Source organism: Hoplias malabaricus, chromosome 18 (genome assembly GCF_029633855.1).
Source record: "Hoplias malabaricus isolate fHopMal1 chromosome 18, fHopMal1.hap1, whole genome shotgun sequence".
NCBI lineage: Eukaryota > Metazoa > Chordata > Actinopteri > Characiformes > Erythrinidae > Hoplias > Hoplias malabaricus.
The window spans coordinates 29229638-29245600 of NC_089817.1; the positions used below are offsets into that span (position 1 = coordinate 29229638).

General features: G+C 45.4%; 2 protein-coding genes across 3 annotated transcripts; one reads left to right on the forward strand and one right to left on the reverse strand.

Moving 5' to 3' along the window:
- Positions 1 to 59: 59 nt before the first annotated feature.
- On the reverse strand, positions 60 to 11459 carry cry5 (cryptochrome circadian regulator 5). Of its 2 annotated transcripts, none has more exons than XM_066651499.1 (12): positions 11154 to 11459; positions 9765 to 9892; positions 5606 to 5827; positions 3654 to 3848; positions 3447 to 3565; positions 3197 to 3351; positions 2851 to 2991; positions 2385 to 2552; positions 2143 to 2283; positions 1682 to 1833; positions 1261 to 1481; positions 60 to 666 (listed from the first exon to the last, which is right to left on the reverse strand). In XM_066651499.1, exons 3-12 carry the CDS (start codon positions 5818 to 5820, stop codon positions 608 to 610), a joined length of 1566 nt encoding a protein of 521 aa, XP_066507596.1. In that variant the 5' UTR covers positions 5821 to 5827; positions 9765 to 9892; positions 11154 to 11459; the 3' UTR covers positions 60 to 607. The 2 variants fall into 2 exon arrangements, with proteins under 2 accessions (XP_066507596.1, XP_066507595.1); XM_066651498.1 differs by lacking the exon at positions 11154 to 11459 and adding an exon at positions 10960 to 11095.
- Positions 10224 to 15755, forward strand: dcps (decapping enzyme, scavenger). The gene is made up of 6 exons (XM_066651502.1): positions 10224 to 10462; positions 11010 to 11160; positions 11760 to 11905; positions 12958 to 13071; positions 13278 to 13388; positions 14943 to 15755. The coding sequence occupies exons 1-6, from the start codon at positions 10265 to 10267 to the stop codon at positions 15207 to 15209; spliced, it is 987 nt and encodes a 328-aa protein (XP_066507599.1). The 5' UTR covers positions 10224 to 10264; the 3' UTR covers positions 15210 to 15755.
- The last annotated feature ends 208 nt before the right edge of the window (positions 15756 to 15963 follow it).

Consider the following 15963-nt stretch of genomic DNA (forward strand, 5'->3'; position numbering starts at 1 on the left):
TAAAGATGATCTCAGACCGCTGACCACAGACACTCCAGCCTCAACCAAGTCCAAAGGAGCCATACGTGGTTTTTAAACCAGCAAATGATATTTATGAACATTAATGTTTATTTTTACATTTCATTCCATAAAGTGCAACTCGTATCAAAAAAGAATCAAACTGCTTTGGAGTCCCAGACTGAACCTGTTTATGCCCCACACAGTGGATCCCCACATTGGCCACGTCTAAAACCTGTTGACTACAGAATCACTGTGCAGTGGAATGATTGGCGAAAATAAGAAAAGGATGATGTAACATGATGGTTGTGTTTTTTTTCCCCAGTAGCTGATGCCAAGGGAAACCCTATGCTACTGCGGTGGAGTTGTATTATCGTCCTCTACGTCAGTGAATGTCTTTGCCGCTTGTGCAATGCATGCTGGGAATTGTAGTTTGAGAAACGTATTGAAAAAAAGCCATGGAAATTATACCAATGAAGCAGAAGTGCACATTATTGTTCCAAGAGAATAGAGCAAACATGAAAAAACCCATTATATACTATTTTTAAAGTGGTATGTCCCTTTAAGAACCCAATAACTGACCCATAAACTTAAATAGCTTGACAGAAATTCAGTGTTTTGCTTTCTTCTTGAGCATATCCATGATTGACGTTGATTTACGTTTCTGGCCTGTACAGAAGAAAAAAATAAATCAACATAAGTACTATAACAGTGTGATTATAAAAGTTTATAATAACTAATAATAATAGTATCAGTTTGAAAGGAGCAATCAGTCATTTTATCCAATTCTTCTTCTTCCTGTTATGAGAGCGGTCATTATACTGACACCTAGTGGCCTGGATGCAGCAAAGATAATGTACTCCCTACAGGGGACCCACTCTATGGAGCATAAACTGGTTCATTCAAGACCTAGAGAGCAAGCTGATATTTCATGCCCTGTGAAGGGCACTTTATACATTTATTCATTGTCTGTAACCCTTCTCCAGTTCAGGGTCACGGTGTGTCCAGAGCCTACCTGGAATCATTGGGCGCAAGGCGGGAATACACCCTGGAGGGGGCGCCATGTCCTTCACAGGGCAACACACACACACTCACAGTCACTTACACACACACACCTACAGACACTTTTGAGTCGCCAATCCACAATAATTACAAGAACGTAAGTGTAAAAAACAGCAAGATCACTTTCATAAACATTCTTAGCTGCTTGACTGATTGCTCCTTCAATGCTGTTGTTGCAGATAGTTCAGGAATAAGACCCACCTGTCCTCTCAGTTCGGCTGCCGCTGGGGTCTTTCGGGTGCTTGGCGTAAGCTGCCTTCATTCTCTGGATGTTTCTCTTGTGGATGACATTGTGGTCCACAATGGGACGAGGGTAATCTTTACCCACAATGCACCCTGCCTGCTGCTGGATGCTTTTTGGAGCTTTCCACGGTTCGTATACGTACGCAGTGGGGAATTTCTTCAGGACCGGGAGGTATTTCCTTAAAGATATGTTACACACATTGTAGTGTATTAATAAATATTTCTATTATGTCGCTAATTATTAAACCACAAAAAAAAAAAAAAAAACAAACATTTATATTCTCCTACAATCTGCAGCAAATACAAGAAACGTGTTTACCGTATGAGGTCATTAGTATAACATGTAATAACTTAAGTACACTGCCTGACAGATTGTTACTTTATGTACTCTCCGTCCTTGTCAGTCTTCTTCCCGAAGGCGACGGGGGAGTAGACTCTGAAGAACTGGTGAAAGAAAGCGCTGGCTGAGAGCCACTGCCAGTTGCCTGCATTCAGTGACCAGTCGGCGTCCAGCAGCAGCTCCTCAAACACCTAGAAAACGAGCGATTTTTGTATAAAACGAATACACACCAAGCTTATTATTCCTTTCACGGTATTCTCCCTTTTTAATGTGTGAAATGTATTTCGTTTTAATAATATTCCTAAATGTTCCTTGCCTTTAATTCAAAGTAAATATATTTATTTAAAGATCTGCACATTGAAAGGTTCTTTAGGGAACCCTACACCACTCTAAGGAACCATATTATCAGGACTGTATGTGTATGGAGTGTCCTTATATGATATAATACATGGTAATTGATATTAAAGAGCCCGGTAGATGGTTTTATGTCTAACCCAGACCTTCTGGCCCTCCTCCCAGCTGATCCACAGGTCTCCTCTGGTCAGGAAGCAGGCCACAGCATGTCTGGCGAGGTGATGGATCCAGCCCTCCTGTCGCAGCTGCGTCATTATAGCGTCGATAAAGGGAAAGCCTGTACGAGCCTGAGTGAACACAAACGGCATTAGAATTGACTGTTGATCCTGTAGACCTGGATCAAGCCAAATATCAGACCACTGAAGTGGCTGTGGATGGTTAAACTTGCCTCCCTCCATGCTGCAAGGTATTCTGGGTTGCTGTCCCAGTCCACCTGCACACAGTTGGGGTTGCCCTCCATTTTGTTGAAGTTTGGGATCCCGTAAGCCGCAGTGTAGAAGAACTCTCTCCACAGCAGCTGGCCGTGCAAAGAGACCGGAGGGTCAGAGTGCTTCTTCTGCCGAGAAGAATAGGATAAGGACATAGTGTCACTCATCTAAAGCACTGCGATGGTATATTGGTAAAGGCTAGTGTTGTATACAGAACAACGCAAAGAACTATTAACGCTTCCGATGTCTTTTTTATGCGGTTCATCTCTGTATGTGTCATTAATGAATCCACCTATGACAAGAAGTTTAATCTGAGTTTGCAGGAAAAGATAGTGGAGTGTTAAGAGCGCCCCCTCCTGGACAATCTACAGCCTGCTAAACGTAACTGTGTTGAGTTCATGCATGACTTTGTGACTTAAATCTCACCCCTTGGTACACTTCCGTGAGGCGCCACCAGAAGGTGCGAGCAGACAGGCAGCCGAACTTGACGTACGGGCTGAGGACGGTGGTGCTGGGACTCAGGGAATTGGGGGACGTCTGCGGTTTCTCGAAACTGCAAACCCAGCCCTGCCATCAAGAGAAACACAGCAAAAAAAAAAACCCAGTGCAGATGATTAATCACTGGAGTCAGGCCTTCAGTCTTCTGCAAATTGAGTTTTACTGGGTGCTAGATTGAGATCTACTGAGGAGAGTAATAGAGTTCTTGGGTGTTTAAGCTGTAATTGACGGTTATTCGAGTGTGTGTGTCTGTGTGTGACCTTTAGAGATTTACCGTTCTTGTCATGCATCCATCCAGTCTTTTCAGAGCTTCCTGCTCTCCTCCCGGGTAAAGGTGAGGTCCTAATGTGGAAGAATCTTGCCCAAGCTCCTCCAGGGTTGGGGTCCCATAGTTCTCCTCATGGTTCTCTGAGCAGGGCGTGGTCACACCTGGATGAACAGTAGAACAACAGATAAAGCAAGGACAAGCTTAAAGACGTAGCAGTTGTCCATGGAAATACAGAATTATTCATTTTACGCAATACCTTTCATGTCCTCGCTGTTCGGGGCAGGTCCTGGTCTTTTTGGCGGACCGATGCGTTTTAAAACAGTCTGGAAGCGGACGTAGGTCAAAGGAACCTTCCCATCGTTCTCGTCAATGATCCTGTTAATAGGATAAAACTCAACACACTGTCCAGGCTGTAGCCAAGTTATTACCATTAAAAAAAGCACAAAACCGGACTCCAGGTTACCTCTCTATGTTGTAGAGAGTGTTTGAGATCTTAGTAATGACCTCCACGCCGTGGTGCTCCGCCAGCTCCATCACTTCTTTGTCTCGTGCTCGACTGTACGGCTCTGTGTCAACCTCAAAGGTCAAACGTGTAATTTTCCATTCCTCAAAGAGCTTTGGAAAAACCTCTCTGGGCACTCCTCTGACAACGAAAAGTCTGGAAGAACCAACACAGATGACACAATGGTTACATTTGTGCTGCAATCAGTCCTTGTGTTGCGATATAATGACAACACTGACTCTTTTACAGTGTACTTTACTTTAAATAAATGAATGTAATATTATCCATATACTTCTTTGTAAATAAGTACATATAATCACTGAGGGGTCGGCACAGTGGCGCAGCAGGTAGGTGTCGCAGTCACACAGCTCCAGGGATACAGCTTCTGGGTTCGAGTCCCGCTCCGGGTGACTGTCTGTGAGGAGTGTGGTGTGTTCTCCCTGTGTGAGTTTCATCCGGGTGACTGTCTGTGAGGAGTGTGGTGTGTTCTCCCTGTGTGAGTTTCATCCGGGTGACTGTCTGTGAGGAGTGTGGTGTGTTCTCCCTGTGTCTGCGTGGGTTTCCTCCGAGTCACTGTCTGTGAGGAGTGTGGTGTGTTCTCCCTGTGTCTGCGTGGGTTTCCTCCAGGTGACTGTCTGTGAGGAGTGCGTTGTGTTCTCCCTGTGTCTGCGTGGGTTTCCTCTGGGTGACTGTCTGTGAGGAGTGCGTTGTGTTCTCCCTGTGTCTGCGTGGGTTTCATCCGGGTGACTGTCTGTGAGGAGTGTGGTGTGTTCTCCCTGTGTGAGTTTCATCCGGGTGACTGTCTGTGAGGAGTGTGGTGTGTTCTCCCTGTGTCTGCGTGGGTTTCCTCCGGGTGACTGTCTGTGAGGAGTGTGGTGTGTTCTCCCTGTGTCTGCGTGGGTTTCCTCCGAGTCACTGTCTGTGAGGAGTGTGGTGTGTTCTCCCTGTGTCTGCGTGGGTTTCCTCCAGGTGACTGTCTGTGAGGAGTGCGTTGTGTTCTCCCTGTGTCTGCGTGGGTTTCCTCTGGGTGACTGTCTGTGAGGAGTGCGTTGTGTTCTCCCTGTGTCTGCGTGGGTTTCCTCCGGGTGACTGTCTGTGAGGAGTGTGGTGTGTTCTCTCTGTGTCTGCGTGGGTTTCCTCCGGGTGACTGTCTGTGAGGAGTGTGGTGTGTTCTCCCTGTGTCTGCGTGGGTTTCCTCCGGGTGAATGTCTGTGAGGAGTGTGGTGTGTTCTCCCTGTGTCCGCGTGGGTGCTCCGGTTTCCTCCCACAGTCCAAAAACACATGTTGGTAGGTGGATTGGTGTGAAAAGTGTCCATTTGTGTGTGTGTGTTGCCCTGTGAAGGACTGGCGCCCCCTCCAGGGTGTATTCCCACCTTGCGCCCAATGATTCCAGGTAGGCTCTGGACCCACCGCGACCCTGAACTGGATAAGTGTTACAGATAAAGAATGAATGAGTAATCACTGAGGGATTTGATTAAGTGCAAAATATGGACTACAATTCCCATTTAATGGTGCATCCGTACTTAACATTAACATTAAGGATTAAATAACCACATATTGATTCCTAGGCCTCTGTGTATCGACACCTTTGTCCCCTGCCAAGTATCTTCATCCCATCAATAGACACAATCAACCGTAACATTAACATGACCTACATGTCCATTCAGCTCCACTGACCATACAGGAGCACCTTGGTGTGCTACAATTACAGACTGTAGTCCACATGTTGCTCTGCATACTTTGTTAGCCCCATGTCACACTCAACTTCGATTGGTCAGGACCCCATAGGGAATGGAAGATCATTCTCAGTGACAACAGTGATGTGAAGCGATTTTACCGGTTGATTTGGCTGATTGGTGTACACCCCCCACCCTTAACCATTCCTCAAAAACCCTGGATTGTACTATTCCCACCTGGAGTTGAGCTTCTTCAGACTGGAATCCAGATCTTTGAGAGCTTCAGTCAGAAACCTCCATCGGTTTATTCCTACATGTGCATTCTTGGGGAACCAGGGGTCCAGTATAAACACGGGATAGAAGTGTTCGCAGTCGTGTAAAGCAGCTTTTAAAGCAGGATTATCGTGCAGACGCAGGCCTTTACGGAACCAGTGGATGCACCTGTGCTTCATGGCTTCTCTGTTTGGAGAAAACAGCCGTTACACACTGGACGTGCCGATGATAACAGGAGATGCACCTATTGCATGAAATTCAGAAATAAATGCCTTTCTGATAAAACACTATTAAAAGGTTGTAGGATTAAAACGTGGTGGCTTCCTTTTCTTTCTAATAAAACTGACCATAAGATACCAACAGTTTCCTGCAGAACACCACTGGATCCCATCTGAAAACCTGGAAATAACTGGGTTTGGGATTGTTTGTGTGAGAGTGTGTGTGTGTGAGACAGAGAGTGTTTGTGTGAGAGAGTGAGAGTGTGTGTATGTTTGTGTGAGTGTGTGTTTGAGACAGAGAGTGTTTGTGTTTGTGTGAGAGAGTGAGAGTGTGTGTATGTTTGTGTGAGTGTGTGTTTGTGTGTGTGTGAGACAGAGTGTTTGTGTGAGAGTGTGTATGTGTTTGTGTGAGTGTGTGAGTTTGTGAGAGAGTGTGTGTTTGTGTGAGAGTGTGTTTGAGTGTGTGTGAGAGTGTGTGTGAGTGTTTGTGTGAGTGTGTGTGAGAGTGTGTGTGTGTGAGTGTTTGTGTGTGTGTGAGAGTGTTTGTGAGTGTTTGTGTGAGTTTGTGAGAGAGTGTGTGTTTGTGTGAGAGTGTGTGAGTGTTTGTGTGTGTTTGTGTGATTGTGTGAGAGTGTGTGTGTGTGTTAGTGTGTGTGAGTGTTTGTGTTTGTGAGAGAGTTTGTGAGAGTGTTTGTGTGAGAGTGTGTTTGAGTGTGTGTGTGTGTGAGTGTTTGTGTGAGAGTTTGTGTTTGTGAGAGAGTTTGTGAGAGTGTTTGTGTGAGAGTGTGTTTGAGTGTTTGTGTGAGAGTGTGTGTGAGTGTTTGTGTGAGAGTGTGTTTGTGTGAGAGTGTGTGTGAGTGTTTGTGTGAGTGTGTGTGTGAGAGTGTGTGTGTTTGTGTGAGTGAGAGTGTTTGTGTGAGAGTGTGTTTGTGTGAGAGTGTGTGTGAGTGTGAGAGTGAGTGTGAGAGTGTGTGTGAGTGTTTGTGTGAGAGTGTGTGTGTGTGAGTGTTTGTGAGTGTTTGTGTGAGTTTGTGAGAGAGTGTGTGTTTGTGTGAGAGTGTGTTTGTGTGATTGTGTGAGAGTGTGTGTGTGTGTTAGTGTGTGTGAGTGTTTGTGTTTGTGAGAGTGTTTGTGTGAGAGTGTGTTTGAGTGTGTGTGTGTGTGAGTGTTTGTGTGAGAGTTTGTGTTTGTGAGAGAGTTTGTGAGAGTGTTTGTGTGAGAGTGTGTTTGAGTGTGTGTGTGTGTGAGTGTTTGTGTGAGAGTGTGTGTGAGTGTTTGTGTGAGAGTGTGTGTGTTTGTGTGAGTGTGTGTTTGTGTGAGAGTGTGTTTGAGTGTGAGTGAGTGTTTGTGTGAGAGTGTGTTTGAGTGTGAGTGAGAGTGTTTGTGTGAGTGTGTGTGAGAGTGTGTTTGAGTGAGTGTGTGTGTGTTTGTGTGAGAGTGTGTTTGAGTGTGAGTGAGAGTGTTTGTGTGAGAGTGTGTTTGAGTGTGAGTGAGTGTTTGTGTGAGTGTTTGTGTGAGAGTGTGTTTGAGTGTGAGTGAGTGTTTGTGTGAGAGTGTGTTTGAGTGTGAGTGAGAGTGTTTGTGTGAGTGTGTGTGAGAGTGTGTTTGAGTGAGTGTGTGTGTGTTTGTGTGAGAGTGTGTTTGAGTGTGAGTGAGAGTGTTTGTGTGTGTGTTTGTGTGAGAGTGTGTTTGAGTGTGAGTGAGTGTTTGTGTGAGAGTGTGTTTGAGTGTGAGTGAGAGTGTTTGTGTGAGTGTGTGTGAGAGTGTGTTTGAGTGAGTGTGTGTGTGTTTGTGTGAGAGTGTGTTTGAGTGTGAGTGAGAGTGTTTGTGTGAGTGTTTGTGTGAGAGTGTGTTTGAGTGTGAGTGAGAGTGTTTGTGTGAGAGTGTGTTTGAGTGTGAGTGAGTGTTTGTGTGAGAGTGTGTTTGAGTGTGAGTGAGTGTTTGTGTGAGAGTGTGTTTGAGTGTGAGTGAGAGTGTTTGTGTGAGTGTGTGTGAGAGTGTGTTTGAGTGAGTGTGTGTGTGTTTGTGTGAGAGTGTGTTTGAGTGTGAGTGAGAGTGTTTGTGTGAGAGTGTGTTTGAGTGTGAGTGAGAGTGTTTGTGTGAGAGTGTGTTTGAGTGTGAGTGAGTGTTTGTGTGAGAGTGTGTTTGAGTGTGAGTGAGAGTGTTTGTGTGAGTGTGTGTGAGAGTGTGTTTGAGTGAGTGTGTGTGTGTTTGTGTGAGAGTGTGTTTGAGTGTGAGTGAGAGTGTTTGTGTGTGTGTTTGTGTGAGAGTGTGTTTGAGTGTGAGTGAGAGTGTTTGTGTGAGTGTTTGTGTGAGAGTGTTTGAGTGAGTGTGTGTGTGTTTGTGTGAGAGTGTGTTTGAGTGTGAGTGAGAGTGTTTGTGTGAGTGTTTGTGTGAGAGTGTGTTTGAGTGTTTGTGTGAGTGTGTGTGAGAGTGTGTTTGAGTGAGTGTGAGTGTGTTTGTGTGAGAGTGTGTTTGAGTGTGAGTGAGAGTGTGTTTGAGTGTTTGTGTGAGAGTGTGTGTTTGTGTGAGAGTGTTTTTGAGTGTGAGTGAGAGTGTTTGTGTGAGTGTTTGTGTGAGTGTGTGTGAGAGTGTTTGAGTGAGTGTGTGTGTGTTTGTGTGAGAGTGTGTTTGAGTGTGAGTGAGAGTGTTTGTGTGAGTGTTTGTGTGAGAGTGTGTTTGAGTGTTTGTGTGAGTGTGTTTGAGTGAGTGTGTGTGTGTTTGTGTGAGAGTGTGTTTGAGTGTGAGTGAGAGTGTTTGTGTGAGTGTTTGTGTGAGAGTGTGTTTGAGTGTGAGTGAGTGTTTGTGTGAGAGTGTGTTTGAGTGTGAGTGAGAGTGTTTGTGTGAGTGTGTGTGAGAGTGTGTTTGAGTGAGTGTGTGTGTGTTTGTGTGAGAGTGTGTTTGAGTGTGAGTGAGAGTGTTTGTGTGAGAGTGTGTTTGAGTGTGAGTGAGAGTGTTTGTGTGAGAGTGTGTTTGAGTGTGAGTGAGTGTTTGTGTGAGAGTGTGTTTGAGTGTGAGTGAGAGTGTTTGTGTGAGTGTGTGTGAGAGTGTGTTTGAGTGAGTGTGTGTGTGTTTGTGTGAGAGTGTGTTTGAGTGTGAGTGAGAGTGTTTGTGTGTGTGTTTGTGTGAGAGTGTGTTTGAGTGTGAGTGAGAGTGTTTGTGTGAGTGTTTGTGTGAGAGTGTTTGAGTGAGTGTGTGTGTGTTTGTGTGAGAGTGTGTTTGAGTGTGAGTGAGAGTGTTTGTGTGAGTGTTTGTGTGAGAGTGTGTTTGAGTGTTTGTGTGAGTGTGTGTGAGAGTGTGTTTGAGTGAGTGTGAGTGTGTTTGTGTGAGAGTGTGTTTGAGTGTGAGTGAGAGTGTGTTTGAGTGTTTGTGTGAGAGTGTGTGTTTGTGTGAGAGTGTTTTTGAGTGTGAGTGAGAGTGTTTGTGTGAGTGTTTGTGTGAGTGTGTGTGAGAGTGTTTGAGTGAGTGTGTGTGTGTTTGTGTGAGAGTGTGTTTGAGTGTGAGTGAGAGTGTTTGTGTGAGTGTTTGTGTGAGAGTGTGTTTGAGTGTTTGTGTGAGAGTGTGTGTTTGTGTGAGAGTGTGTTTGAGTGTGAGTGAGAGTGTTTGTGTGAGAGTGTGTGTGTGTGTGAGCGAGAGACAGAGAGAGAGTGTGTGTGTGTGTGTGTGTGAAAATCTGAAAATAATGCTTTCAACACAAAATATCAACACACGCTACTGAACACTTATCAAGAGCCAACACAAACCCTTAGTGATTCCTATTATTTCTTTGCAGTTTCCCAAAGAAGCATCAGTTGCGTGAAGCGTAAACAAACTCCAGTGGACGTGAACAGAAACTCCATTCAGAAATGGCGTGCACTGCACAGAGAGAGTTAAGCTTTTCTTTTACAGTTGAAGCTTCTACTTACTGTAAACTCTGAGCTTCTCACGGCTCCGCTCTCGATGCACAGCCCTTGGTTTGATAACAGCCTTTTCCTCATCTTACAAAACTGGAACCACACGTGGAGGCGGTGTCAGAGGAGCACGTGACATACATCTGACCAATGGAGAGCAAGTGTGACAAACAATAATAGTCTGATTTAATAGGAACATTTATTAAAAACGCATTGATTACCAGCCAAAATTACATCGCGTTAAAACAATACATAAAAAAGACGTTGGTTTAACTGCAGCTCTGGACTGTGGTGTATTATCATTAGTATTATTATCTTGGTAGTTGTGAATAATTCAAATATTTAATCTATATGTGTATACAGCGGAGATTCGGTTTAGGTTTGAAACGTGAATTTAAATTCGAACTGAAATATAAAATTCCGTTTGAATTTGAATTTCTCGCTCGCGCAGCGTGGCTGGCAGCGTAGTGACGTGGCAGGCTGTGATTGGCTGCTGCTGCTGGGTGTGAGTAGAGATGGCGGCGGAGGACCGGAGCCCGGCGAAGCGCCTCAGAGCGGAAGACAAACATGAAGATAATAATAAAGATGAAGGAGAGAGTGCAGACGGAGACACTAACGAGGGTCTGGTTCTCCTCAGTCCGGTTTCGGGCTTCAAAACAGAGCGGGTTCTGAGAGACTCAGCGCGGGAGAAAACCATGTTCATTCATGGAAAGGTAGAGAGAGAGAGAGAGAGAGAGGGATTGTGTGTGTGTGTGTGAGAGAGATAGAGAGAGGTAGATTGTGTGTGTGTAAAAGTGAGGGGAGATTGTGTGTGTGTGTGTGTGAGAGAGAGAGAGACTGGGATTGTGTGTGTGTGAAAGAGAGGGGAGATTGGGTGTGTGTGTGAGAGAGAGTCTGGGATTGTGTGTGTGTGTGTGAGAGAGAGAGAGACTGGGATTGTGTGTGTGTGAAAGAGAGGGGAGATTGGGTGTGTGTGTGAGAGAGAGTCTGGGATTGTGTGTGTGTGTGAGAGAGAGAGAGAGAGGTAGATTTTGTGTGTGTAAAAGTGAGGGGAGATTGTGTGTGTGTGTGTGTGTGTGTGTGTGTGAGTGAGAGAGAGAGAGACTGGGATTGTGTGTGTATGTGTGTAAAAGAGAGGGGAGATTATTAATGTGTGTATGAGAGAGATTGGGATTGATTGATTGATTGATGGTGTGTGTGTGAGTGTAACCTAATCTGTTGATTATTGTCCACTGAGTTCCTGTATCCTCGTGTCCTCAGCTGGACGAGCAGGAGGCCATTGTGATCCTGGAGAAGACCCCGATCAGACAGGACACTCTGGGGGAAATGCTGAAGAGCAGCACGCTGAAGCTGGAGATGAAAAATGATATTTACAGCACATACCAGCTCCAGGCTCCACCTCACCTCAACGGTACGGACGGAGAAGCACAGCCGATGTTCCGGAAACGACCATCACAGTTTCATCACAGTTTCATTTCAGTGAAGCAGTGTCTGCAAACTCAGACATTCTCATCATTTAGATTGTAGCTCCACTCTTAATCAGCCTTTAACAACATACGCCCAGCAGACATTAATATGTAAACATTCACCATCCACACTAATCTGTGTTGTCCTGCAGTTAAGATGCAAATATCCCCTTCTTTGTATTCACAGTATTTGTGATGTCACAAATCATTGTATATATTTCTCATGTATACGTACAGATACACTTAAGCTAGCCTTGCTATTCACTCTGAAGTTATAAAGAGTGTTTCAGCTCTGCTTTTGACTGAAGCACAGGATGCACAACAGCCAATCAGAACACAGAACATAAAGGTGCAGCAACAAAACACCTGTTCAGGTCTAAGAGATAACGAGGGGTTGGACGATGGTGTTTACACATGAATAATTTATGATAATGCAACATAATGCTTGATTTTCATGGAAGTAAATGAGTGTGAAGTGTGTGACTGAAACCAGCAACATGTTATTTACACGTGAACGCTGATTTAAATTCCGTGTCATCCACAGAAATCAAGACCACGGTGATCTGCCCAGCGACCGAGAAGCACGTGAAGAAATATCTGCGTCAGGAGACTTTTCTGGTTGAAGAGTCTGGCGATGACTATCGGTCTATCACTCTTCCCTTCATCAGCAGCCAAAGCTTCAGTGTCCAGGTGTGTTATATCCCTTTATAATATGTGAGGAGTGTGGTGTGTTCTCCCTGTGTCTGTGTGGGTTTCCTCCGGGTGACTGTCTGTGAGGAGTGTGGTAGGTTCTCCCTGTGTCTGTGTGGGTTTCCTCCGGGTGACTGTCTGTGAGGAGTGTGGTAGGTTCTCCCTGTGTCTGTGTGGGTTTCCTCCGGGTGACTGTCTGTGAGGAGTGTGGTGTGTTCTCCCTGTGTCTGCGTGGGTTTCCTCCGGGTGACTGTCTGTGAGGAGTGTGGTGTGTTCTCCCTGTGTCTGCGTGGGTTTCCTCCGGGTGACTGTCTGTGAGGAGTGTGGTGTGTTCTCCCTGTGTCTGCGTGGGTTTCCTCCGGGTGACTGTCTGTGAGGAGTGTGGTGTGTTCTCCCTGTGTCTGCGTGGGTTTCCTCCGGGTGACTGTCTGTGAGGAGTGTGGTTGGTTCTCTCTGTGTCTGCGTGGGTTTCCTCCGGGTGACTGTCTGTGAGGAGTGTGGTGGGTTCTCTCTGTGTCTGCGTGGGTTTCCTCCGGGTGACTGTCTGTGAGGAGTGTGGTAGGTTCTCCCTGTGTCTGTGTGGGTTTCCTCCGGGTGACTGTCTGTGAGGAGTGTGGTGTGTTCTCCCTGTGTCTGCGTGGGTTTCCTCCGGGTGACTGTCTGTGAGGAGTGTGGTGGGTTCTCTCTGTGTCTGCGTGGGTGACTGTCTGTGAGGAGTGTGGTGTGTTCTCCCTGTGTCTGCGTGGGTTTCCTCCGGGTGACTGTGTGAGGAGTGTGGTGTGTTCTCCCTGTGTCTGCGTTGGTTTCCTCCGGGTGACTAATAGCCTACACTTAGTATTTTAACACTAGACTGTGTCCAGCAAAACAATTTCAAAGTGGTTTACTTGAGAGAATTGTTTAATGTTGATAATAAATTAAGCTTAATGAATAAATTATGATCCTTTTTAATGGTGATAAAGTCAGTGTAAATAGCAGGTTGTGGCTTATTTATTTTTTATAGGTGCCGTGCTGATGTTTTATGACTCTTAAACAAACTTAACTATATTCTGCAGTGGGTGCACAACATCTTGGAAAAGAAAGCTGAGGCAGACAGGATCGTTTTTGAAGATCCGGATCCTAATGTGGGGTTTGTCCTGCTGCCAGATTTCAAATGGGACCAGAAGCAGGTCGGTGAACACTTTAATTTACGTCTGAGTCTTCTTAAAGTTAGGGCTTTACAACAAATAAATAAAACGTAAAGTTCCCGCACTACTACTGCAGCAAAGTGGGAAAAACAGAAACATAGAAGAGCAGATGTCCACACAGCGATGACTTTAACATAAACAGACACAAGATCACTAACAGCTGGATATTTACTTCTTTTCTCTTGCAGCTGGATGATTTGTATTTAATAGCCATTGTACACAGAAGGGACATAAAGAGTCTGAGAGATCTCACAGGAGATGAACTCCCTCTGCTTAGAAACATCCGCCAAAAGGGACTGGTAAGTGTCCACTAACGCATTATTTTCCTATGGGCCTCAAGCCTTGTTTGACCAATAGGTGGCAGCATTGATTCAGATATCAATTTCTTCTCTTGGAAAAGGGGAAAAACAGTAATGTGTGTAGTATGTAACTCTTTACAAACAAAAAGAATATTTTTAAACATTTTTCTTGAATTCTGCACCTACACTGTATTTTAAAATAATAATTAAGATGAAATAATAATAAATTAAGGCTTGTACTTTCAATATTTACAACGTTTCTGTGAATTATTAACAAGTAGGTGATAATCATTTAAAATCTTGATTTTTTAAAAGGGTTTTTACAGGCTTTTGAACTTATCTTTTACCACATGTTGAATCTGAGGAAGCCCTGGAAGATGGGGTTTATGTAAATGTTATTTTGGTAGATTCTTTTTTTGAAAGAATATTTTATTAAAACCTTAAAAGAGCATTCCATCGTTCATTCAGTCACCCGGAGGAAACCCACGCAGACACAGGGAGAACACACCACACTCCACACAGACAGTCACCCGGAGGAAACCCCCGCAGACACAGGGAGAACACACCACACTCCTCACAGACAGTCACCCGGAGGAAACCCACGCAGACACAGGGAGAACACACCACACTCCTCACAGACAGTCACCCGGAGGAAACCCACGCAGACACAGAGAGAACACACCACACTCCTCACAGACAGTCACCCGGAGGAAACCCACGCAGACACAGGGAGAACACACCACACTCCTCACAGACAGTCACCCGGAGGAAACTCACGCAGACACAGAGAGAACACACCACACTCCTCACAGACAGTCACCAGGAGGAAACCCACGCAGACACGGAGAACACACCACACTCCTCACAGACAGTCACCCGGAGGAAACTCACGCAGACACAGAGAGAACACGCCACACTCCTCACAGACAGTCACCCGGAGGAAACCCACGCAGACACAGAGAGAACACACCACACTCCTCACAGACAGTCACCCAGAGGAAACCGACGCAGACACAGGGAGAACACACCACACTCCTCACAGACAGTCACCCGGAGGAAACTCACGCAGACACAGAGAGAACACACCACACTCCACACAGACAGTCACCCGGAGCAGGAATCGAACCCTCAACCTCCAGGTCCCAGGAGCTGTGTTACTACGACACTCCCTGCTGCGCCACCGATCCGCACCGCATTCCATCATTTTATGTAATAATTCACAATATGAAACAGCCGTTACTGACACCTAGCGGCCTGGACGTATCAGATATTCCGCTCTAAATCTATTTAAATTATGGCCGCCATTTTGTGGGACACCCTTAGGGAGCTGTACTTTACAGAGAAACTACTAATAATATATCATCTTTATTTTCAGAAATATTGTTTGCTATTTTTTGGAGGTAGAAATGACTTGCTCATGAATATAAACTTATTTATGACTCTACTTTGCTGTGGTAAGGGATGAAGGAGCTCGGTGGCTCGGTTTAGAAAAGGCTTGGTGAAGTTGAAGTGCAGATTTCTTTAGTCTCTTTAAGGCTCTTTTGTCTCTTGCAGGAGGCCATTGAGAAGCGGTTTGGGGTCCGTCAGAGTAAACTCAGAGTGTATCTACACTACCAGCCGTCCTACTACCACCTCCATGTCCACTTCACCTCTCTGGACTACGAAGCCCCCGGCTGTGGGGTGGAGAGGGCCCACCTGCTGTCGGATGTGATCCAGAACCTGGAGAACGATCCTCGGTTCTATCACCAGCGCAGCATCACCTTCCCCCTCCGCGCCGATGACCCTCTGCTGCTTAAATACAGAGAGGCAGGAAAGCTCTAGAGGGGCCTCCACAGAAGGCCTCATTTTTTTATATTATTTTTAAATTCCAGCTGTTTATATGTTGATACACTTCTAGATTGACAACACCCTCATAGTGTAACGTGTAAGGCTCCTAAGGGGAAGTGGAGCTTTACAATTTGTTGCTACTCACTGATTTACTCATAATTCCTACACAAGCACTGTCCGTTGTAGTCTGCTGTAAGTATTGTTTTTAAAGCTGAGAGGGCGACTGTGTGGAAATTTCAGAGAAGCATAGAGATCAGCTTCATGCTCTCGTCCAGACACACGCCTGTGGACTCACACACTCGCCCACATCAGTGGACAGTCACAGGTGCGTGAATGAACCCCATGACGTATGCTTCCATTGCTCTTTTTTTTTATTTCTTACTCAGATGTTCTGAACCTCATTCTTGTTTCGTTCTCGTTTGAAAAGACGCCCCGTTTCTTTGTAGTTTTGGTTGATCTTTATTTGGTCGAGTTGTTTAAGATCTGTCCGTGTGTAACCTGTGATCACTGCATCGCTGCCTTTTGTAATAAAATATTGATTTATTAACGCTGCTGTGCTTCCTGCTGCACTTTTATATGCTGTTGCTCCACAACGTAATTACAGAGCTAGAGGAACAATGTCTATGAATAATTTATTGTAGTGAATCTTAATTCGGCGCAGCAGGTCCTGCTCCGGGTGACTGTCTGTGAGGAGTGTGGTGTGTTCTCCCTGTGTCTGCGTGGGTTTCCTCCGGGTGACTGTCTGTGA

Coding starts and splice junctions, on each gene's coding strand:
- cry5 (XM_066651499.1), bottom strand. CDS start 5,820: ATGAAGCACAGGTGCATCCACTGGTTCCGTAAAGGCCTGCGTCTGCAC. Junction 2,992..3,196: donor ATGGATGCATGACAAGAACG/GTAAATCTCTAA, acceptor TCTTGATGGCAG/GGCTGGGTTTGCAGTTTCGA. Junction 667..1,260: donor CAGCCGAACTGAGAGGACAG/GTGGGTCTTATT, acceptor TCTTCTGTACAG/GCCAGAAACGTAAATCAACG.
- dcps (XM_066651502.1), top strand. CDS start 10,265: ATGGCGGCGGAGGACCGGAGCCCGGCGAAGCGCCTCAGAGCGGAAGAC. Junction 11,906..12,957: donor GCCAAAGCTTCAGTGTCCAG/GTGTGTTATATC, acceptor TATATTCTGCAG/TGGGTGCACAACATCTTGGA. Junction 13,389..14,942: donor ACATCCGCCAAAAGGGACTG/GTAAGTGTCCAC, acceptor TGTCTCTTGCAG/GAGGCCATTGAGAAGCGGTT.